At 39.8% G+C, this 25804-nt stretch overlaps 1 protein-coding gene across 1 annotated transcript in view; it reads left to right on the top strand.

The window, feature by feature from the left end:
* The window catches only part of LOC138588556 (TBC1 domain family member 12-like), a 29478-nt gene extending 22796 nt beyond the window's left edge, over nucleotides 1-6682 (top strand). Inside the window, exons 10-13 of the mRNA XM_069658752.1 lie at nucleotides 77-205; nucleotides 333-442; nucleotides 1925-2183; nucleotides 2273-6682. Coding sequence (XP_069514853.1) covers nucleotides 77-205; nucleotides 333-442; nucleotides 1925-2183; nucleotides 2273-2344 — 570 coding nt within the window. The 3' untranslated portion in view covers nucleotides 2345-6682. The remainder of the gene's footprint in view (nucleotides 1-76; nucleotides 206-332; nucleotides 443-1924; nucleotides 2184-2272) is intronic.
* Nucleotides 6683-25804: the final 19122 nt, after the last annotated feature.

Genomic DNA, 25804 nt, shown 5'->3' with positions numbered 1-25804 from the left:
AAACCGCAAACAGCAATAAAATAGTACCGTGAGTTGTGTCAGTGCTAACAGCCTGAATGGCTGAATGTTGTTTCAGGTCCAGGGCATGTCGTTCATCGCTGCTGTGCTGATCCTCAACCTGGAGGAGGCCGAAGCCTTCATCACCTTCGCCAACCTGCTCAATAAACCCTGTCAGATGGCCTTCTTCAGGGTCGACCATGATCTGGTACACACACACACACACACACACACACACACACACACACACACACAGTTATTCATCTTACTCTTTTAGTAGTCGGTTTACTACCTCCTCCCTCATCTTCCCGTTGCTCTCTCTCTCTCTCTTTCAGATGTTGAAGTATTTTGCAGCCTTCGAGGTTTTCTTTGAGGAGAATCTGCCTCGCCTCTTCAGCCACTTCCAAACCAACAACCTGACCCCTGACCTCTATCTGATCGACTGGTGAGTTGTGAACTACTCCGTAGTCTTTCCAGTGCACTGCTGATGTCTGTATGGGAACTGGAAAACCCATCTGGTTAAGTATTGTTTTGGAAGTTTATTGACTTACCTAACCTTTTCATTTAGGTTTGTCATGTAAAAGTGCCAGTGTAGGTACAGATGAAACACTGTCTTTTAAATTCTAAGCGTCAAACTTTACAAATTGAACATTTCTGCTCGTTAAAAGATCGTTAGTGAGCTACAATGACCATATATATATAACACATAATGCAATTCTAGATCCCATTTTTACCCTCTTTAGCATTTACCATTAAACATGTAGTATTTTCACCAAGTTTACAGCTGATACCTGACAACACAGTAACATAACTATAGCCCTTTTTACTCTGCCAGTTCAAGGCGGGATTATTACGCCTCTGTTACGTTCCGTCTTCTATGTAGAGTGCACGGAGGCGGAGTGGTGGGGTGAAGTTGTCTGCCTCTGAGCCGGCATCGGAGGTAGTAACAGAATATCAGGAAGGTACTTTATTGAAGGCAAACAGAAACAGATTCAGCGATTTAAATTCAAAATATTGACTTCAATGAAAAACTATGAGGATGAAGCAAAAACCTGAGCATCCTATTAGCAAAAACTCCTTTATAACTTATGTTCACCTATAATTGAATTGTATAATGTCAAGCTTCACAACAGAAGCAGAATCAGAAATACTTTATCTCCAGGGGGGAATTCAAGCATTACAGTTGCTTTGATACCGAGAGAAGCATGAAGCAATATCTATATAAATAGAAGTAAGAAATAAATCAAATGTGTGCAGTATAATGAAATGCTGAGAAATGGGCTCTATGGTGATATAAATATTAAATCCCAGAATTAATATAATTGCCAGAATAAGTGAAAATACAAGTTAAATAGTTCAGTACAGCTCACAGCATTGTTAAATTATCAGCATAAATGCAGTATGTAAAATTATTGCATAGATGAGTTATTGCACAGTTCTGCACACAAATTATTATCCAGTGATGTACAGTAAACTGGATCATAAATGTTGTTTAAATAGTTGTTGTCTAAACATGATTTTTTTTATTGTAAACTAAAGTTGGGTAAGTGTCCAGTTTCAAGTCTGTGAGCGAGCTCAAAAGGCCATACTGTTATTAATCGTAAAACACCTAAAAAAAGCCAGCATCAGCAGCCTGTGCCGTCGCTATTACCACGTTATGTTTGTTTGTAAATGGACGGCAATATGAAGGAAGCCCTGCATCTGCTACACTCTTATTAAAGGCTCTCATTGAAGTCTCATTGAGTTCCCCTCCAAAGCTGCTCCCTGGTCACATGACAGCCAGTGGTAAAATTAATATCGTATCAGTTTGGAACATTTCTACAGTTATTGTCAACTGAAAACGAACTTACTTACCTTGAATATGAGCCTTCGATTTGGCATTTCTATGCTTGATAAAGTAAATATATTTGTGTCTGTCTCTGTGCAGGATCTTCACTCTGTACAGTAAGTCCCTCCCTCTGGACGTGGCGTGTCGGGTGTGGGACGTCTTCTGTCGGGACGGGGAGGAGAGCTTGTTTCGGACGGGGCTGGGCATCCTGCGCCTGTTCGAGGACGTCCTGCTCCAGATGGACTTCATCCACATCGCTCAGTTCCTGACGCGCCTGCCAGAGGACCTGCAGTCACACACACTCTTCACCGCCATGGCCAACACACACATGATCAGCCGAAACCGCCGCTGGGCTCAGGTCAGTACCACTGACTTACTTCAGAACGTAACCGTTGATTTACATATATTATAAAGCTTTAACAATAAATGTTCTTTGTTTTCTCTCAGGTGTTTTCTGCATTGACGAAGGATGGAAACAAGGAGATGGACAAGAACACCAGCCCAGCTTTGAGAAGCTAACACTAGCTAACCTTGACGCTAATGCCATCTATAATCAGACTAATGTCAAAGTCTAACTGTGAAGCTTGAAGCTGCGTAGCCTGAAGCTAGCTCTCTCTCCAGAGGCTCAGCTACGAAGCTTGAAGCAAACACGAGCCAGCCGAGAAGGTGGACGCTGACGTCCAAGACTTTTTGGCCAAAGGTCGAGCTGTTGCATCAGGAAGAGGAAGAAGAGGCTCAAGCATTTCCTGAAATCTGTTGGAGCCAGAGCGAGAAAGGAAGGTGGTTTGTTTATTCTGTACTTCCACAACTGTTGTCAGTATTTCACCCGACAGATTACACTTTGGAGAAGCGACTGGAAAACTCAAACTTAAAGACAAAGGTATGTGTTATTCCCCCTGCCGGCTGGCTTGTGGTAATCCTGCCTCCATGTTGGGACACAAACACCACTAACACTGAGCGCTACGCCCTGTGTAATTCTCAAAGACTCTAAAAATCTAATTTTCGGTGCTAATGATTTTCTAAAGGCTTCAGAAATGACCTCTGTGGTGAAATTATTAATGTAGGTCCTTGTGGTTTTGATTTCACACTATTCTTCATTTGCTGCGTTATTAGTCCGAACCAGACGGGAATCTGCATTAGCATGGCTCGTGCTAATATACTGTTTGTAGCTGATAGATTAGCCTTCCACTTCAAACTCCTAGCTTTTTACATTTCCAAACAAGGAAACAAAAAAAAGCTTTGTATTTTGTACAATGTAGTCTTTAGGAATCAAATAATTCACATCTCATCAGTGATACTAATTAAGTCCAAGTCGATTTTGTTGTTTTTATAATAAATTATTCCATGGTCCACTGAGGTCAACAAGTCTCTTCTACATGTGACAATTAGTTTAAAATAGTGTCCTGAATATTGAAATCAAAGTGTTTGGGCCGTGTATAAGTGCTGGAAATTAGATATGGTGGATATAGAAAGTCTTTGTTGATGTGAAACCAGAAATTTAGAGTCCAAAGAAAGAGAGATGTCAGCTTTTGATCATGTGATTTGGATCAAAATGATCTTTAATATTCCGGTTGGAACCACTTTAAACCGCAGCGATCCAACAGAATATTTAAATGCAGCAGTGTGGGGCCATCACGGTTACAAATCAGTGTTTCAAGGATCCAGATTTACCCTCCGAGCACTTTATAAACGCAGCACTGAAGCTACACTATGAACACAGGCTGTTAGAGCGAGAATCACTCTTACATTGTGAAACTACACTGAATGACCAGGGCATTAAGTGCCTCATTGTTTCCTTTGTTAGGGGTTACAGGGATTTAAACCAGAGGACCAAGATAGCTACAGTAGTTAGAGCTGAGTGGATGGGAGCATCATGCAGATGCCGGAGCAACATCACTTTAAGCTTCTTGAGTGCTTGAGAACGAGGCTTTTTAGTGTCTGCAGCAAAACTTTTCTCACTTGTTTTTGCAAGAATTTTTTTTTTTTTTCATCCACTACCCAAAGATATTCAGTTTACTGTCAAAGAAGAGGAACCAGGAATGATTCACATTTAAGAGACATGAATCCAGTTGATTAATTCAATAGGTGACAACGAAACGAATAATCGCCGCAGTTATCGAAAGACTTCCTCAGACATCTTACCAGGCTCGGGAAAATTTGACATATTATAATATTTTCTGTAAATTTATGGGTAAAAAAGTTATTGTCATTAACAATTTAATCTTCTGATACTTTCTAAAGTGATCTCTTCAAATTGGATGTTTATTTGATGAAAAGCCTGAAAGCTCTCATTACTAAGATTACTGTTATAGAAGTATTCACATTTGAGAGGTTGGACCCCGCACATGTCGGGTACTTTTGCTTAAAAATAGTTAATTAATTGTCAGAATATTTGCAGATTATTTGTAGAATTGAAACACTTAGTTGATAAACAGAAAATGAATCCTTTAATGGATCCTGTGTTAGTTGCAGCCCTGTGTGTAGCGTCGCTCTAAATGGACAAAGGTCAGAAGTGGTAGCCATCATGTTGTCAGTGTGATCTAAAGCAATGACACAAGTCGTCTCCCTGCACTAGAAGCCCTGAGTGATTCCATGAATGAATGAATAATCTCACAGAGACTGTAACGTTGTCCCCTTCAGGTCTCCTCTCATGTTAAAGTGCTTTACATCCCCTCCGTCTCCGCTCTGTCCCTTTGTGTTTAACACTCCTCTGATTTACACACACACACACTACTAATGTAACATTCACCTCCATTCCCTCCTTACCTCTCCTTTTTTAACTCACCCACCATCAAATGAGCAGGCCTTAAACATGTGGACCAAGCCTCCACTGTATTTGTAGTTTTCTCACAGTATTTAGTGCAGGTGTTAAAGCAGAAAACTCACCGGAGGAGAGGAGCAGGTCTGAAGAAGATGGTGAGGAGAGAGAAGATACAAAGGGATATTAGAGTCTCTTCTTTTGTCAGTATTTACATCCTTAATTCCTTTCCTTGCCTCCTTTCCTTGCATCCTACTCGAAAAGACGAGAGAGTAGCGGCAACAGTCATTAAAGGTCAGCGAGAGGTCCACCATCACTCTTTTCCAGACCTCTCTGTTGCTTCTTCTCTGATGAGCTTCTCTGCATCCTACCAGTGTTACACCAAATGACTCCATAGTGTTTGTTGTTGTACATTAACAAACCATAAGCCAATATACACGTGTCCCAGTTAACAAACCAGTGGGGATCAGTGTTGTTTTGGGAGAGAAACTGTGTTGATGATACGGAACGCCGTGTTCATTGAATCAAAGCACATACTCAAACACAGCCTCATAAACCTTTTTCAGCTCTGCAGGAGAGAGACAAATTAAACTTGACCAAAGTGTTAATGAAGCACTTGACAGTCAAACACACAGACTTTGAATGAAGTAAGATTATTAAATGAATCTGTCATTGACGTGATTCCAGTCCATATAAAATGTAAAGTCCAAGAACATTAAAATCTAAAATACCCCCAAAGGTTATAGTGAGAGAAGAACGTCTGCTGTTTCCTCTCGCATGAAATCACAATGGATCTACACACTGCACGACACTTGGTGTTTCCTTAAAGATCAGAGAAGGCAGGATGTCAGATTAGCACTTTGTGAACATGTACACCTACATGTACACTATGACACAGCGTTCAGCGATAATAATGAACTTTTAGTAATGCCTGTTACCTGCTAACACATTGTTTTCCCAATAAGGTAATTCCCCGTTACTGAAATGCCAATTTGCAGGTATCTGAACAGGTTTCTTCTTCACGTTAGTCCATCTTAAATCCATCTTAAATCCTTCTCTCTTTAGCCTCAATTCAAATGATCTGGTATCTGTGACTAATAATGTAACTAGGAATTGGGTTCCTATTTTTAACATGTGAGTTTGACGACATAATTGTGACTTCTTTACAACAAAGCAGATGTTTATTATAGCTGGATGGACCGTTTATTGATCTTCTAAGGTTTCCTAATCCTGAAAATATTCTGGCCCTGAAAGTTGAACTTTAAATTGGAGTTTGATTTATGATTTTATGGTTGAGATTCCTCATTTTATTAGCTGTGAATAATGTTTGATTTTAAGTAGTTTTTGACCAAAATGACCTTAAATCAAGTGTCAGTTTTACCAAGAAGGAAACTATGGTCTTTTTTTTTTTAAAGGAGAATCCAGATGTATTTTAGATTGACCCTGTAGTATGTGCTTCAGTCCATGATGGTCACCGTACAAATTGGGACAGATTAAATTATTATAGTGTTACAAAACTGAGCTGATGATGATAGAATATATTAGGCCAGCGATGGTCTTCGCTCATTATTACTGAACAAATAACAATAAAGCATCAGTCTTTATATATTTATTGTTGAGGAGTTAAACAATGTGTCATCATCCCAAACTAGAGACACAAGAGGTTTTTCGCTGTGTTCAAACTCATCTCCACTCTTTAACACTCCTAAAAGTGCAATACACTCTTTGTTTGGGCAGCAGATGCTACTTAAGTACACGAGTTCAGTGTAGTTATTACCCAGAATCCTCAGCAGGTTGTTTTAACACTCCCTCGTCTGACCTCACTCCTGATCACAGATGAAACATTCAGCTGCAGAGCGACGATGAGATCAATGTGATTTTCCATGTGCTCAGTGTATTTAAGTTTCATTGCTTTCAGTTGTATTTTATACTTTCATGTAAATTAATTTAGCTTTTTTTTTTTTGTTTTATGGTCAAATTTCAGTGTACAGTTTTTTTCATAATGCCTTACAGGTGATGTAAATAAACTGTAAAAATGTTCTTTCTTTTCATATAATGGCCACTAGTTAAATGTGTAAATAAATATCTCAGCAAACTGATTCTGTCTCTTTCTTTAAAGTGGAAGCGATATAAATCAGGATAAAAGAGGCAAGAAATAATTCATACCATGTCCCCCTTTCTCTAGTAAATCATATCAAACCTCTGCCTCTTTTAAAGCCAATCAAAACTTTTAAAAATCATCTCTTTTCAGGGTTTTATGCTGTGATGAAATAATGTCATTAATCTCAGAAGCTGTATAAAACCTATGTATTGTCCCATGAATATATATAGTGTAATTTAAGGTGTAAAGAGTATAAATGGCCTCTGTTGGGTGTGTGGTGCCATGGTTACTGAAACTTAGCAATTACTTTGTCAAATGTTTTATTATTAACCAGATAATTTAAATTAATCTAGGCACCTCTTAGAAATTAATGTGCATGTTTTGTCTGTGGATTAAAATTAATAATAGAGTTGTATTTGACAAGCACCACCCCGTCTGGAGAGAAGATAAGCTGTGTTTGTATCCAAAAGCAAACAGAACCAAATTAAAAGTACACAGTGTTACGGGTTTAATCTAAGCATTATGTTATCAAAGCAGTACAGGATTTGAGTAAAGGTAGTCAGTTCATTCCACCAATGATGAACAAGGAAAATCTATTTAGTGGCTTATTTTATCTGATTGACGAGGTAACAACTACTACTACTTTTGGAGGAAGTTTTACAGCTGCAGTGTAAAGCTCGACCACTAGAGGGCGTCTGATGACCAGCTTCAACCTGACAGCATTCCTCTTGTGGCTTCTGGGGACAGTGAGAGCCCCGCAGTGGGCTCAACATCAGGCTATTGGGAAGTTTCATTTGAATTTTCATTAAGCAAAAACCTTGAAAAGGATGTGTTAAAATGCAAAAATATTATGATTATCAGCGTAGTCCATTTGGAATACATTAACTATATTTTCATATCTATCCTTTATATTTATTCTGTTTTAAATGTAATTATATTTCAAAATATATTATCCAATCATATCTGTATAAGTGAAAGGTGTAGTGCATGTGGTTTTAATATATCATTCAAATAGTAAAAAAAATACAAGTGCATTAAATGCCAAAGTTGAGCCTCATTAAGCATCCCCAAATTTCTGAATGATAAAGGTCCATATTGGTAAAGCTAAATCTGCTCTAGCCTCAGGACCCACCACCATCTCCTTAATGACAAATCGCGACCCACATTTCTCAACCAATCACATTTATTTAATAAAAAATGGTGCAGTTTGGACCTGAGACAGCTACCTGACCAGCAGGTAGCTGTGCGAGGAAAATATTCCCTCTACAATTTATTTAATTAGCAGCCTTTTTTCCGCAGAAATAAACTAAAAAAGTGCAACATAAATGCAACCACTGTAGGGCTCATCAAGTGTGAAGAATGTAAATGTACCTGTAGCTGGGATCAGCCAATCAGTGGATACATGGAGTGTGAACAACCTACGTTACTTCTTCTGCTCGCACGTCATAGGAAACACATGTCCTTCAAAATAAAAGCGCAGCATAGACTTCTTGCCACAACTTTTTTTTTATAAGCAGGCATCCACGACCCACTTTTGGGTCCCGACCCACCACTTGAGAACCATGGGATTAGACCATTGCTTGAGACTGTGCAGGCAAAGTGGACCACAATTTGTTTGACATCTGCCTGGCTTTGCACACAACAACAGCAAACGTGACAATCAGGGTCATCTTGCTGTCCATATCATAGTTAGCATACACACGCAAAGATAGCTGAGATGCTCATATTTGTTCTCAAAGCTATAAATGCGATGCTAAATGCTAAATGATGACTCTTTAGTGTTAGCTATGCTATATTTTCAAACGGCTGAACTCCCTCCGATGCAAAATGGATCAATGGAACAAACTAAACACCACAAAATAGACAACCAAAGTTGACACATAATCAACTCGACTGTCAATAATCTGCCCCGTTGGGTGTCAACAGTTTAACAGCTTCTGTGTGACTTTTCCTATGCACAGCAACTCTTGTTACTTTAGCTGGAAACCCAACTGAAATGATATTGACGTAGCACCTTTTAATAGAGTTAAAATCGCCTTGTGTCTTTTCAGCATCACTTTTACTTCAGTGGTTTTGTGTTCAAACTGATAAAGATCAGCATCCCAAAAATTCTGAGTCGAGCAGCGGTTTAAATCTGAGTGTGAACATCTGTGGTTTGAACCCTCTGTCAGTGAGTTTGGGTCAAAGCGGTGCAGATAAACGGCGACCACACTCAGGGGTCTCAGGTATTTCCGAGGCCTGCGGTGGGAGTGAGGCGAAGCCGCGAGGGGCCTCTCGCTGCATCTGAGCGAGAGGAAGAATCTGTGGAGGTATTTGGCGGCAGTCTGGGGGCTTTCCTGTGGAGGTGGGGCTGGAGGGGAAGAAGGAGCCTGGTGCCCCGGGGCCTCTGGGATACCACAGCAGGAGGCGAGGAGGCCGAGGTCAGGGCAAAGGAGGCTGCGTGGAGGGGGAATGGATGAGAGTCTAAAGAGCAGAAAGAAAAACAGCGGCAACGCAGCGTTAATCCTTACAAGAGTAAAATCAATCAGCCGCTGTTGCACTTTAAATGTTCATTAATTATAGTCAGATAAGTTAATCTAAAACTACCTCATGTCATTGATAAACATGGAAATAAGTTAAATATATTATTTTATTACGGAACTGAAGAGAAAAGAGGAGTAGGAGGAGGTGAAAGGGAGGAGGTGAAAGGGAGGAGGTGAAAGGGAGGAGGTGAAATGTCGGGGCTGCAGACTATAGGTCAACACAGTGTTTCCTGTCCTCTGGGATGTCTGCTACCTTTGGATGACTGGATCACTCATCTCTCCTCCTGCGCTCTTTCATCTCTCTGCCGCTCTCTCCTCCTCCTCCACTCATCACTCCGTCACCACAGGCTGTCTGCTCTCCGTTCACATTAACCTCTGCAGAGGGCTGTCCAGTCATCCTACTACCACTGCCAGCTCATTTTGATTGACAGGTGGGGTGTCACCTGTCAGCTATTGCAGAAAGGCCTTGAGCTCTAGTTCATCTAAAGCCAATGGGGTCACATAGGAACCTAATGTGAGATGAATGCAAAGATTAGGGACGTGTTTAGCCGAGTATGACATTTGTAGTAGGTCATACGACTGCAAAATCTATGACAACAGGGTTAAATGCAAAGTATATGATTCAGTCAAGATATTAGCAATATAAACATTAGCAACCATTTCGCTCACTTCCTTCCTCATTTTCTGACAAATCCTCTGACTTTTCCCACGTTTCCATCCTACCAATATATATACCACTTATCCTGTTCAGGGTTGCGGGAGGCTGGAGCCTATCCCAGCTGTCATTGGGCGAACGGCGGGGGACACATTGGATTGATCGGCTGTCAATCGCAGGGCTGACTCATAGAGACAGACAACCTTTCACGTTTTCATTCACAACTACACTTAATTTTAGTTTTATTTTATTTGTTGATTTGACAGGGACAATGCACAGCTTCTTAGCTTTAGCTCTCATGGAGCAAGCTGATCTGCCAAACTCAGTAGATCTGTGCTTTGATGCACAGTCACCTCTGTAGGCTTTCCTAGTTGTCCCTCCGTTATTTGAGCGCATTGATATGAACTGTTTTAGTGGGGAGTTGTCAAAGGTCAGGAGATTATACTTCTGAATGATGTTACAATGAGGATAACTTATACCTCTTTCCCACCTATATTTAACACGTTGACGCGGGTTTTTCAGACCCGGTAAGACCCACTTATAAATGCCGATTGGCTCTTTTCCCATTGCCAGTGGAGTATATTCCTGTCGGTCTTTTTTCTGCTGCGCCACCATCTGATGTCACAAATGCGCTGGAGACAGGGTTTGTAAACAGTGAAGATATAACAGTGGTTAGGTCTTTATTGTATCTATTACTCATTCAGTCTGTTTATCAAACTCGGTGCTGACAAATTTGGAACGATGTTCGAGTGCTGCTCGGACGGAGACGGGCAGAATTTGTAGCTGAGATGACAAGGAGGCAGTTACCGACGGAGCTTGGCCGTTACCGTGTCGACAAGGGTTCTGTTGGCTGCCACTTCATGTCTGTCTTAACCACGTACAAAAATGACAGTGTCATCTGCATACTTTTAAATCAATCAATCAGTCAAACTGTATTTGTATAGCACTTTTCATACATTTAAAATGCAGCACAAAGTGCTTTACATAGACAGAAAATAAAAACCAAAAGAATCAGTCAGCATGCACCCCTCCAATTCATGCGCAAGCCTAAATAAAAACATGTAAACAAAGAGCTCAATAAAAACAGGAACTGAGGAAACCGAGGAAACGCTATCATGAGTTCATAATGAGGAAACACTGGAAGTACGATTAAAATGTTGAGATTGAAATAGCAGAATAAACATAAATAAGATAATTAAACAATAAAAGGTTATCCATGAAAATAAACTAGAATAAGATAACACTGGATAAGATAATAAAACACTAAAAACTAAATAAATAAATCAATAATGATTAAGAAAACTAAAACTAGAGCAGCAAGTAATAAAACACTAAAATAAGATAATAACACACTAAATGAATATATATAAAACACTAAAACAGACAAATATGCTGATTTGGGTTTCGACTTCAGGGCATAGAAGTGGCAGGTCGTTCACATATAAACTAAATAAAATAGGTCCTAACACCGAGCCTTGCGGGACACCAACAGAGCAATCAACAAACGATGAAGACAGGTTTCCAGCTCTGGTACATTGTCTTCTCATAGTTAAATAAGACTCCATTCATTTGATTCCATCCTCAGATAAATTCAAATTCAGTTTTGAGAGGAGAACGTTGTGGCTTACTGTAGTGAATGCTTTTTCTCAGGTCCAAAAATACAGCTCCTACAACACTCCCACTGTCTCGTCTTAGTTTAATTCCTTCAATGAATTAGCAGTTAGCCATTTTAGTTGACTGGTTTGTTCTAAAGCCAAATTACATGGAGTGAGTTTAAGAAGTCAGTTAGTTCAGGTACCACTCTCTCTGCAGTCTTGGATACTATGGGTAAGATACTGATGGGGTCTATCACATCAGTTCGTTCTCCTGTCTTAAAAACTACAAGTTAAGACTGTGTTGACTGTTTTATTGACAGATTAGATTTTGCAAATCTGAATCTTTGCACTGAATCAATAAAACAGGTGTTGAATGTGGAGGCAAGTTCACTGGGATCCTGAGTTAAACTTCCCTGTATTTTCAGCTCATGTTCCTTTCCCTGATTCTGCTTGCTGTCATTCTCTGTTAACTTATTAATACTCTTCCCTATCTATTTGCTGTTTCCTTTTCCCTCTCTGATAATATCCATAAAAAGTTGCCCTTTGCCTTTCTTAATTCATTAACTACTTTGTTATGAAGGTTTTTAAAAACTCGCCCATCATTATCTGACCTCGATTATTCTTAATGTCACTGTTCTTACCCCTTTTGGTGATTTTTTCTTTAATTTTATTAGAGTTCATTTTAGAGTCACCAATGAACCCAACGAGCATGTCTTTGAACTGTGGGAGGAAGCCGGAGTACCCGGAGGGAACCCACACATGCACGGGGAGAACATGCAAACACACAGAAAGGCCTCATACGTCCAAACCGAGATTTGAAAAGCTTTCTAGCTGTGAGGCGACAGCACAAACCGTGTTAAGACAAAGGTTAATACAGCCATGAACTAGAGAGACGTTAGCCTTTATGTTCACAGGTTCAGATATCTGAACAATGCTGGATAACAGTTTTTGTCTGTGCTATAACCATACATGTATAGACAACCAGCAACCACAAACATCCATTTATTACATGTTACTACACTACACTCCGTAGTTTGGCATCTTTTAATGGTGCCAGCAGTGGTTGGAAAAGCTGAGTTGATTCGTGCTTTTGTTCATTAATCCATCGACTTAGAGATGACAGAAACCAAAAGTATAATTGTACTTCCTGTCCGGACAGAGTTTCATCTCACCTATTATTTAACACAAATAAGAGATCTGATAATAAACTCCCTGCTCAGTTATTCCACTAAATATCTTTCCATGACCTCTTGCTCTCGTCACGAAGCCGGACACAAACTATCCTCCACACACGCAGCACTTTACTGAGGCTTATATCATGAAAAGAAGGGTTTTGCATGAGTAATACACTCTGATCTGCGGCTCATTCATGTGAGTGTTTCCTTCCCTGTTTTCACAGTGTCAAACAAGTTGCACTCCTCCAGCACAAACACGCAGAGGATTAATTACAAATCCCGGAGCTCTGTGATTGATTTGTGACGCACGGCAGAGAGGAAACAGAATAAAGGTTACATCTTATATTTGCATTTGAGTATCTCAGCTGAGGGCCTTATCACAGCCCTTCATACTGATTACAATATCTTGTATCTTGTTTTGTGGATCCATGTTGATGAGTCTGAGCCTAACTATACGTTTTAAACCTACTCTTAAAGGGTAGGGCAGCTAAAGGGTACTCTTAGAGACTTAAGGTACCACAAGCATGCCTTGCATCCTGTGAGCGCAGTGTTCTAGAGGGGTAATATGGCACTATGAGCTCTTTAAGATACGATGGTGTCTGACCATTAAGAGCTTTGTGGGTGAGAAGAAGGATTTTAAAGTCTATTCTAGATTTCACAGGAAGTCAGTGCAGAGAGGCTAACACAAGAGAGATGTGATCTCTTTTGCTAGTTCTTGTAAGAACACGTGCAGCATTTTGGACCAGCTGAAGAGTCTTTAGTGACTTATTAGAGCAGCCTGATAGTAAGGAGGAACCTAGAAGTAACAAATGCATGGACTTGTTTTTTCTACACTGTAACTAACAGGTAGGCTATAGTGTTTCGCCAGCCTCAGGCCTTACCGAAGTGTTTAGTGGTGAGTATGGCAACCTTTAACATAGAAAGGTTTGCACAGTTTTATAACTGTAGGAAACATGATTTGTGTGAAATTGACAAGTAGTATGGAATTTCTTTTTCAGAGCTTGCTGATCAGGAAGGAACTAAAAGTAATTATTTTAGAGGGCCCAGTAAGCAAAGGGATTTTCTCACCACAGGTGTTTGAGTCTCCTGGGTTAATGGCAGCGGCAGCTGTTTCTTCGGCTGACAGCCGCTCTGTTATGAAGACTTTACCTTTACCAAGTTGAGGGGGACAGGTTGATGGTTAAGATGATGAAAACATAAATCTGCACCAGTTAAAGGCATAGACTGTTTAAAAAGATGGACGACATGACAGCTCCCTATATGTGAAGCCAAAACATCTCTATCGCCCCCTGCTGATTGGCTGCAGTATAGGTCATAAAGCCCGCCTCTTCCGTGTTAACAGATGGGACATGAGTCAAACTATAAAATCAAAATACACGTCAAATAAATGTTTCTCAAACATGGTTTCTGTCATTATAGTTAGTTCTTATCATGCTGATTTATGTTCAAGTTTTCATTTTACTGACAAGTTTATTTGATGCTGTTAAAATGATGATTGACAGCTCTGTTGCCAATTTAGGCTCCTGCAGCCGATCAGTTCTGGATTAGCAGAGTAGAGGAGGAACGACGAGAGGAGACGTAACTAAAACAATCACTACAGTCATTGAAGTTTACATAGCTGTGAACGTCTGCTTCAGCCCAACATAAAGAAGCTGTCCCGCTGTTAAATACGCTGGTGTGCGGGATCTTTGCTGTGTTAACGGTAAGTTAAGTGTGTGTTTTGGTTAGCAGAAGTGGCTACAGCGGCAACACCCGCCGATCTCTACTGCGCAGACTCTGGCTCCAAATGATGTCACCAGCACAAGATGGCGGCGGCCGTCACGGCGGCTATCTTGGCATCAATTCCATTCTATGAGAGCAGATGGAGACGTGTCGTCCATCTAGATATACAGTCATTGTTTAAGGGCAGGGGGGTTACAGGTTTTGTCTCTAATGTTTTCAATTCATTCATAAAATAAGCTCATAAAGTCGATACTACTGAGTGCTATAGAAACACAGGGCTCAGTGGAGCGTTGACTCCCTGTCAGCCTGGTTACAGTCCTGAAAACAACAGGGTTGTTTTTATTTGTTTTCTGTAAAGGATGAGTTATAGGCACTTTTGTTTTAGTTTGCAGGTTTGCAGGCAAATTGAAACCAGTGTAATTTGATGTCAGCCTGCAGCACTATCAATGAAATTATTTATCTGAGAGGGACTGTGCTGCTCCACTGCTCACATGCTCTCTCCCATTTTCTGCCTGCTAACCACTCCCTCATGAGCTAACCCTGCTCACCTGTGTGCTCAGCTGCTTTCCATCTCCAATCAAGCCAGTATACAAGACTCTTCTGGTCACCCCCATCATTGCCAGATTGTTCTTTGTCCTCTCTATGCAAGAATCTCCAGCACAGGACTGTTTCCTCTTTGCTGACCCTTCCTGCCTCTGACCTGTGTGCCTCGTCGTAACCCCAAATATCTGTCCCCAAACATGAGTTCTGCCTCAGCGTTCCTGGTTTCTGTCTGCCTCTCCTCTTAGCTGTCTGGCAATCTCCTGCAGCAACACCACAGAGTTTTCCTGATTACTTACCTGTGGTTTTCTGTGGCTCAGAGACTCACTGTGTCGCCACACTCATCACTGTGTGTGTGCGACCTGTGCGCACTTACCCGCTGGCTCATTGAATCTCCGCCTGCCCTGACTTACCTTGCGCCTGCTCCCTGCTAGTTCGTTGGATTATACTGAGTGCTAACCTGATACTCCCTCCAGGAAGTTGCAAAGTTGCGTTTCCATGAATTTACACAAATCATGAAGTCATTAACGTCACCAAGCTAACTTCTTTTATATTCAAAATATGAACCCCTTGAGGTCTGCCATGTTGCACAAACATTTGAGGACATCTTCTACTGTATCTCTTACTTGGTACTGATGTTTGTGTCATCGCTGATTTTAAATAGTCATTGTTCAGTGAGATAGTACTCCCCCTGTCTCTGATCCATTGTTTTATGCTGCCACAGCAGCCGAAATACTGAGTAGAACAGCGTAAATGTAATAAATAACGCATAGATACTCCCATTGAATGTGCACGTGCAGTGAGAAATGAGCATTTCATGGCTATTGACTGTAGTGTCCTTTTTGAAGTCCTGACATTGAAATCAGCCAGAAGTGATGTCAGAAGACAAACAGCCAGCTCAGCCAGTAGACAGCTTTTATTGTCCCAGTCACTCACAGTGGATGTGAAACATGTTAAAGAGGAAAAAACAGCTTCAAAACATCACAACTTTTTAAAAAAAGCCTCGTGAAATGAAGCACTTTTGGCCGTAACAATCCCAGAAAATGACCGACTAAGAGTATATTCCAGTAATAGGAATTAAAATGTATTTTAATATGGAAAGACCATTGCAACAACCATTGCAGACTGTACACATTTATGGTGCCCATAGAATTCTGCAGACTTTGGTGTCCTGAGTTTCCTCCAGCACCACAATGAAGTTGACATTCATGGTTTGAAGTCACCTTCATGTTCATTTAACTTTCGTCATTCTCTGATTTTTCATCATCACCATTTCAATCAGTCCAATACTTCTGTAGTTGACTATACAAATACCCGCATCAGCATGTTGGCATTATAACATATTCATTGAGTTTAGAGCACCACTGTGGCTGTACACTCCTGAGGGTTGTGTTTGTGGGTAACAAAAAATAAACGATTTAGTTGTTAATGTTTGAGGACTTGTGTCATGAGTTTCTAGTTTAGTTCTGGTTTTGTCTTGTATTTCGGTGTTCAGTTATTATTGTTTTACCTTGTCACTTTGTCTATTGTCAGGAGTTCTCATCGTTTAGTTTTGTATTTAGTTTATTCTGTGTTCTTGTTAGTGTTTAGTCTTGTTTAGTTTAGTATTTCACTTGTGTCTCTTTGGTTCGATCATTTCCTGTTTTACTTTGTCACCTTGTCTCTCGTGTTGGTCCACTTCCTGCCTTTGTGTTTCCTGCTTGTTTGATTGTGTGCCCTGCCCTGATTGTTTTCACCTGCCCCTTGATTGTCTCACCTGAGTCTGATTAAACCTCACCTCCTACGTTTATTTAGTCTTTGTGCTCCCCTGTCTCTGTGCTGGTTCTTTGTCTTTGTCGTGTTACCTGTGGACTTTTATCATCCTTGTGGATTTTCCCTGTTCCCTCGTGGCTCCCTGTTGTTGTGTGTGTTTCCAGTTTTTCCTTTGGATTATTCTTTTGCCTTGACTATGAGACTTTTTTTTCTACCATTTCGTTTTCCGTTTCGTCTTTTGTTGGATTCTAGATTTTGCTTTTGCATTTTTGCCTTTTGTTAATTAAATCATATATCTAAGTCTGCACCTGGTTCCTTTACCATTTTATTTTTACCCAAACTGTGACAACTTGATGCTAAATAGAGCCTCAAAGATCTGCTTACATGGCTGAAGCCTGTTGAATATTTTAAATGAAGGAGCATTTTTGAGGTCTTTAAAATAATATTTAGTTCAATTTTACAATCCATGACAAGCTTGTTTGAGAGCCCCGAATTCACTTATCTTTTGAGTATTTACTGAAGTATTAAACAGGCAGTGTTACCAAAGCTCATAAGATGTCAAATCTGCAGGACGTGTGACATGGGGCGTCCCACCTGTGGAGAGGCTCAGGCCTATAGGCTCAGCATCAGAAGCTCATGTCCCAGCCGCTTTCCCATTAGGTCAGTGGTCGCCCCGAGAGGCCAATTCTCTTTAGCTCCCCTTTCACTGCTCACACACCAAATACTGCCGGGTCAGACGAAGAGAAAGCCGCTAGGCGCCTAGTTGCAATTAGACGCTCTATTATATAAAGGCATATTCAGATAACAGGGGCACCAATGAGGTCAGTACGTGCCTTTTGTTGTGGGATTAATGAGATTTTTAATAAAACAAAAAAATGCACCCTTCCTTATTGTAATGACCTAATGAGTGAGCCGGTGGCGCCGAGCCACATTGGTGGGAAAGTACTGCTCTTGCACCAGTCTCTCAGTGGCCCCCCTCTGCTTTATCCCTCCATCCCCTGTCCTTTCCCTGCACCTGCATCTCCCCCAGTGCTGCCCCGTGCTTTCCGGACCCCCCCTCCAGTGTTTGTATTCAAAGCTAGGAACCAAAGGAGTGTTTAATTACCATAAAATGCTATCGGCATTTAGCCCTCTGACACAATGAATGGCAACATAGAGCTCATTGAGGTTATCAACAAGGGGACCAGTGGTCAATTGGGTCATTGATTTGGATTGTTTGACAGACCCGGAGCCAAGGCCGCAGGAGCGACCAAAGTTCAAAAATCCCACTCAGTTGAATCGAGAAGTTTGTCACAGAATCTGTTGGAAGGGGCTGTCAGGAGCGATTAGGGGGCATGAAAGGGCTCAGCGATCAAACGGGGCCTATCCCAACGCTGCACATTTAATTAGAATTTGCATGTCTTTGTTCCTGACCCTTCAGCAAGCATGATCTGATTACAAGGGTGAACAGTTACCACCAGGGGAAAGGGGAACTCGCAACGTGCAACCGCACTTATTTGTAATCTGTTTTTTAAAAGGAAAACAGATTCTCAGCCCCGCAGGTTTCCCCTCAGCATGCCGAAGGAGCAACAACAGGTGAGAGGAGACAGCTGCTCAGACGGTCAGGTGAAGGTGTTACAGGAAGGATTTCCTTTTGCTTCTGCTTAATCTCCGTCTTCCACTGAATTGTGGGAGTTTCGGGAGAAGAGAGGGGGACTGAGGCGCTCGCTGGCTCATTAATTGGGAGGCAGAGGGCCCTTTGACCCCAATGATGCAGGGTGACAGGGAAAACGAGGAGAGGCGATTGGCTAGCAGCCTCAGCGGTTGAATGTGCCACCAGTGGTGTTCCAGAGTGGAAAAGGGCAGCGTGAAACAAAACACTTCTCTTTTTCCCCTTAACTCCTTTCTCACTTCTTTGTTCTGCTCATTGGTTTCTTTACCTTTTTTTTTTTTTTTTCCTTTTTGCTGTTTTTGCCTCCCAGATTTCACAAATGTTTTTTTCTTTTCTTTGTTTAATGTAAAATAGTTGTTCAGTTTGCTTGGCACCTATTGTCTGTCTGATAGTTCTGAAAGAGCAATTAAGTTTGGTCTGATAAAGATTTTTATTGTTTTTTTTAATTTTCCCTTATTGGATTATAAGTGGAAATGTACATTGTTGGCTACACAGACAAACATATTAGTTCTTTTGTGTTTTTACATTTAAATTGTAAATTGATTATTAACCCTTTGGTGCCCGCAATGAATTTCTGGTGCCCTTTGCTGGACGTTCACGGAGCTTGCCAGTTTAAATCTGAAGAATTTTTCAAAATTGGAAAAGCAATTCGTAACCACAATTTTATTTATCAAAATATATGTAATGTAAGGACACGTGAACAAAAACAAAATATATATAAGCCAATGGCTGTATCTGAGATACTATCAACTAGCACTATGTTAAGTGTTCAGTGTCAATAAAAAGTTAGATATCAAAGCTTTGCAGAAATGTGCTGTGTAAGAAACATTTTATATGGAAGACATTCATTAATTATTTAATAAACAATAGCTTTTTTTCTCATTTTCCTAAAATCCTGACTTCGACTATGAGTAGAAAATGGGATTGTAAAATGATGTAAACATAAGGAAGCCTTACAGTGACACATTTTCCCAAAGTATTTGATATTCTTTTGCTTTGGTTACAGGATATTAAATGCTTTTATTGTGAGGCACTTTGTAACGTTGGTTTTGAGAAGTGCTGTACTAAAATTTGACTTACATATAATTTAAATTATAATATAATATAATATATATAATATAATTTTCTGTATCTTTTTTTAAACTGTACATCTTAGCAGTAGTTTGAAATGAAAAAAAGAGCATCCTGCTGAAGGGCAAATTAAAATACTTTTACAACTCCTGAAGTTATAAATAACTAACTATGACAAAGTGTAAATAAAATTTGTCTACCTGAACATTTGGCTGTATGGAGGTGTTGTGTGTTTACTACTATCACGCCTCCTATGCTTTTGTATAAAGCATCACAGAATTATGAATAATTTAATTTGTTGTTAATACCTAGCTAAAAAGCAACGTTGTTATTGTATTGTTATAATAATTGTCAAAATTATTATATTAAAGAAATCCATACCGGAAAAGTTTTTTATCATAGTTTAATTATAATCATTGATATACTCACTATTGTGAATTTTATATTTAATAGTTATTATTATTAGTAATAGTTATAGTATTGTCATTGTCATCACTCAGTATTAGTATTATTGATGATGATAATGATGAGAGGTCTTGTCTCTCCCTGAGGGGGTTTCTTTTAGCAACCAACTCACTGTACAGTATCACATTTATTACACAGCTACGAAGGAAATCCAAAACCCGCCACCATCACTTCCTGCCTACTTTTATAGATGACTATTGTAATATCGTTTTTTCTGTTATGCACTGTCTCTTTTTTTTCACTTTTTTTTTTGAAGCTATCTGGCACTTTTTTATCCACACACACACGCGCGCACACACACACACACACGCACGCAAACATTGATTTGGGAACAATTTTACTGAACTAAAAATGATTTTATTTCTCCCTTTAAAGAGATTAGAGCCCTTAGATTGTCAGGGTGGAACTCAACAGCTATGGTAAAATCTACCTTGCTGTTATAGTCCACATTCACAGCCCACAGTCATCCAGCTTTGTATTTGTTGAAACACCTTTGTCAATGTTTCCGCTGTTTTCTTCTCTTCTCTTATTTTTGTCACAATAAACAGACATTAAATTTACTGGACTTCTTTTACGGACTGATATGAATGGAGTTAGCCCTCTGGAGACCATAGAATGACATAATTGAGTATTCAACACATCACTTTAATGATCTTTATTATTATATCTTTATATATCCTTACTTTTCTTTTAATAAATTCTTTTCACAAATGTTCTACATTTTTTTCTCTCTTTGTTAACTACTCTTTGATGTCTTCTTTCTTATCCAATTTAATTTCTGCTATCCCAACTGTTATTATACTAATGTCACACATGATGCTCTACAAAAGAAGCTCTATATTAACTCTAAAATCCATTTCTGTGCTGTGTTAGGTATCAGAAAGATGTGATGTGATTTGATCTGAAGGCTTCATGTGTTTGGCTGGAAACGTGTGTAATTGTCGTGCCTGTGTTTTGTGACATGGAGGTCATTAGTGTGTTACGTTTGCATGTCGTCTCCTCTCCTGTCTTTGTTAAAGTGTCTCCAGTGTGTCTGGGATGCAGGCACGCACCCTGTCCTGCTCCCACATGTCTCTTTACCTCCACCCGCCTCCAGAATACCACCTCCTCTTTTCCCTCACCAGACTCTCTCTTATCTGACCACTTCCTTGTCCTCTTCTTTCCACTTTACAATCAGCCTTTGTTATTGCCTCGTCCTGCTAGTCTAACTTTTGTGCTTACTCCTACTCCTCATATTTCTTCCCCTGGTCTGTTTACCTATAAAATGACAAAGCTGCTGAATTCATCATGGTGTGAAAGCTGCGAGCAACACCAATAAGACTTTCCTCATTTAGAACATTAATACTTTTCTGAAAAAAAAATTCCCCTCAAAAATAATGAGCAAAAATTCTGCTTCAAACTCTCAGCTAGAAATTTAATTTAAAGATCAAAATGTCTGACATCTTTCATACGCTGGCTATTTAGCTTCTCAAATCCCATTACAATTTAATACATTATTTAGCTTTGTTTCAAGTAAACTTGTAATGAAAATCAAGTTGACGTTCAAACACACTCAAATCCAGCTCATTCGTACAAACGCATACAAACTTTAAAATGATCAAAACATTTTAGATTTAAAAATGTTTGTATTTTGAGGGAAATATTACTGACATCAGATTGTACAGTTCTTTCTACAACGGGGGAAAGAAGCCAACAGCACATCACCAAAAATTGCTAAAAAATATGATTACAACATCAATTTTTTCAACTGTGTATTTCTCTTACCCTGTTGCACCACTGCTCACACTCTGGATGTGATGTTGCCAGTAGGCTTGTACGATCCTCACAAAGCTAAAGGTGTATCTGAACATTTATGGATCACTGCAAAATCAACAGTGCAACATTTACACTACAAGATCAGGCAGCTAAATGAAGGTTGTCAGAAATATTTATTTAACTTTTTTCTTCTCGCCCACCTGGTATGCATTTTCAATCCTTCCCCATTTTATCCAACAAGTCTTTCTCTTTGATGTCCTACTAAACCATGTCTCTTCTCCAGCTCATTTTCCATGACTACCTCACAAACTACATCTATTCATCCTCCTGCCATGCTGCCCTGTATTGTCCTTTTCGTCTTACTACTCTATTTTCTTTGTTTCTTCCAATTTTCTTTCTTTTTTTTCTTCTTACCATTTAACTTCTCCACTAGTCCTTAAAGCTTTTTTCTTTCTCTTCTTTAACTTCCACTTCCTCCTCCTCAATCAGGTCCGATCGTTCATAAACAACTTAGTGTTGAGCTCCACAGTGATTTATTTTACTATATCCCTCACCATTTCTTTTGTAACTGTTTGTGCCAAGATTATTTATGGTAAATATAACTATGATTTTCTCCTGATTGTCATCAGAAAAATGTCTTTAATAATAATTGTAGCGCTGAGAAACTTCACTGATGCACACATTTACAGTACATCTCTCTTTTATTGTGCCACACAAGGTCACAACTCGCTGCTGTTGTATTCAAGTTCCTCTCTTGGTTTCAATAACTATAAAGTACTTTGTCAGAAAATGACGCACTCATTACGACTTTGAATCTGCCTCGGTCGTCACAACTTGCTGTCCGTTTGGTTTGGCAGTCTGGTTTTGGTCCAATGCTCATCTGCTATTTTTTTTGCAGTATAGTTCTCTTAATTTTAACAATGAAAATGTTCGTCATAAAATGACGCACATGTTGCGACTCTGAATCGTCACAGTTTGCCGCCAGTTGAATTTGCTGGTCTGCTATTGTAGTCAGCTGGTTTTGGTCCACTGTTCCTCTGGTACTTTTTCTTCCCATTATATTTCCCTCCGGATTTTAATAATGACAATGTTCGTCAAAAAATGACGCACACGTTCTTGTCTTTGAATGTGCCGTACTCCGTCACAACAGAGTTGGCAGTCTGCTGCTGTATTCAGAGGCTCCAGGTCAAGTGGTCATCTTGTACTTTCATTACATTGTTTGTTTAATAAACTTTTCACAAGAGAGAAAGACAGCCGGCCCTGGGAAGCACTTTATAACAGGTCATTTTCCAAATGACAAGGGCTGACGTTGGAATGACGAAAGTTGAAATGATATGATTTCGCTCTCCGGGCTTGGTGCACCGAGGCAGAAAACGTGCTTCTTGTGCTCGGCTGTGGTTTCTGTACTCTCTGAACCCTGAAATAATGACCGTTCCTTGTTCATTAGTGTCTACTCGGTCAATCATAACACATCAGAAATGAGTTTAGCATTCAGGCGCAGGACAATTGACCTTGTGTGTGCCCTTCCTCACCAGCAAGCTGTCACAGGGCTTCATCCAAATTGAGGCAATTAGCTGCGATGTGTCTCCCCCATTAAGCTGAGTGTCTCCACTGTGTCCTAATGACAGCAGCAGGACATGGCCTAATCAGCCCCAGCGTCTCCCCAGAGTTCACATCCACTCCTAGCTGGCACACCCACGGAGCGATGACGACTGGGGATACCAGGTACAAAAAGCTCCGCAACCAGGCAGCATGAGGGGAAAAAACAAACAGTTAAGCTACAAGACGGGTTAAAAATACCAGAATAAACAAGTTAGGGGCAAATTATAAGTAGTCCATTACAGTCATGGGTGGAAGGTAAACCCAAGGTCTCCAGGATTACGCCGAACATGGATTTATTTATTTTCCCCATGCTATGAAAGAATAAGAATCCTTTTGTTTTGGAAACAAACTTCAACTTTATTGTCCCCTTTCGCAGCCTTGTAAAAAAAGTCTGTACACTAACTGTTCACCTGTTCTTGTTGCCTATAGAGGGTTTACCAAACCAAGGAATTATATATATTATAATGTGATAAATGACTCCATGGAGCTGTAGCAGAGCATCATAAAACAAGTGCACATCACAAACCAGTTGAGTCAATATATTCAATAGAATTGCTGTAGTACTACATACGACTTTCTTAAATGGTTTGTCACGTAAAAAAAACAGACCTGTATTTATTGTCCTGGTTCTTTGTACCAACTGGGTGATTCAAACTTGCAAACTTCCAGACACAAACCAGCTCCTGTAACCTTGAGGCTATCGCATGAGTGCCTAAATGGGATCCGCACTGATGAGATTCCTGTCCAGTTGACCTCCCCGTGTCCCTGTTCAGTTGATACATCCCATAATGCACCTCATTTTGTCCTGACCTCACGTGGTTTGGTGTTGTTGGGTTATGTAAGCTCCCTGGACTGAGTTTGCATGGACGGATCTCTAACTGGGTGGCATTGGATTCAATTACAAACTCAGTTAAAATGATTAGGATTAAGTTAAGATGGACATCAAAGAGAACAATCATTTATCCATCAGTCTAAAACAACACTTTAGATTTTTAGATGAAAGCTTGGCTGTTGATTGATACATGCAGAAGAGCTGTAATCGACAGGAGATTAAAAGTAAGTAATATTAGCTGTTTATTTCACCACCTCAAGACTAGCAAAGTAATGCCTCTCTCAAGTCAGTGTTGACATAGGTCTGACATGACGAGCCATCATGTCAGACATACCAATGTCAGTAAAATCTTTGGCCATTACAAGGCTATGGTTATGATAAAATAATATGGCTATCCTTAGTAGCTTAAGCTAACACATATGCCCAACAGGGCTATGTTTAAGTTACATGTGAAAAAAGAAAAGGATGAAAACTAACTTACATTAGTGATTCATTTGACCAAACCTTGACTATCAAAGAAAATAAATTAAAAAATACCAGTAAAATTAGCTGCTAATCAGTTACGTCAGTGTTAAAATTAGCTCCTTATGATGGCCACAAATGTCAATGTTAGCATTACTTCTACAATCACATGGTGTGCTAATATAACTTTATTTAGCTGCTTAAGGGCCTGTGTCTGCAAACAGAGTTTTTTGCGCTGGCATCACCTATTTTTTATATTTTTTTCAGCGCAATGCTTCCTCTGTTTTTTGGCGCTGCGCTCACAGCGATCTCTTGAAAATAATTCAACTTTTGGAATACTGCAGCACTGGTCAATGTGACTTCTCCCTCACCAACCAATCAAAATCAAAATCAAAATCAAGTAGAGGCGGGACTTAAGATATCAACTTCGATTTTTCAAGGGTACAATTTCCAGGTGTAGAGCTGCCGCTAACGCCAGGACTCGATTCCTTTCCATTGTTTTTATGTTTTCTTTGTAAAATTTCCTTGAATAAAAGCAAATATTAAGCATACAGAGCAACTTTAAAGGGAAGTGTAAGTGCCACTAAACAACTTTCATAACCTAGCAACAGTAAACGCTGGTGAGAAGCGCTTTGAAATTGAGGTTGTGGGCACTGTAGCGAAACATCTTAGGGCCTGTGTCCACTGAGTTAAAGGTTATAGTTAACAAAGAAATCTTGAACTGAATTATCTGAAGGGTTCATCTTACCATCCCAAGACTAGCAGAGAAAAAAATAATTAAATGTCTCATACATCCGCTGCTAACTTTGGCTAACAATGTCAGTGTGAGAATAAGCTTCTAAAGATGGCCACACAAACGTCAGTGTTGGCATAACACAATACAACATAACAATAATACATTGTACCTTTAGCTGCTTATGATGGCCATAAACACAAGCTGAAGCATATGGTTAACAAAACACTAATCAAGCTAGGTAGCATAATGGGTTCATTTGACAATTGCAAGACAAGCGAAGAAAAAATTAAGATTCTGGTTACATTAAAATTAACTTTGGCTAACAGGTCAGAGTTAACATTAGCTCCTAATGTTGGTCATACCAATGCCAATGTAAGACAAAAAAACATTAGCAGGCGCAAGGCTATGTTTATGCTAAAATAATAAATTTTTACCTGAGCTGCTAAAGGTGACAACGGCCAAGTTAACTCACTTGTTTCATGGTGTTCACGTCGTTTTCACTATGTTCTACAGCCTTTGTTAGCTTCTTACCAGCTCTGGACAGCTACCAACACAAGCAGAATCCCCTTCAAAACACGATGAACT

Source organism: Semicossyphus pulcher, unplaced genomic scaffold, assembly GCF_022749685.1.
Source record: "Semicossyphus pulcher isolate SPU_LCO1_2020_fin unplaced genomic scaffold, fSemPul1.0.p SCAF_12, whole genome shotgun sequence".
Classification (NCBI taxonomy): Eukaryota; Metazoa; Chordata; class Actinopteri; order Labriformes; family Labridae; genus Semicossyphus; species Semicossyphus pulcher.
The sequence above is the reverse complement of the archived record's forward strand: the minus strand, read 5'-3'. Positions and strand labels throughout refer to the sequence as shown.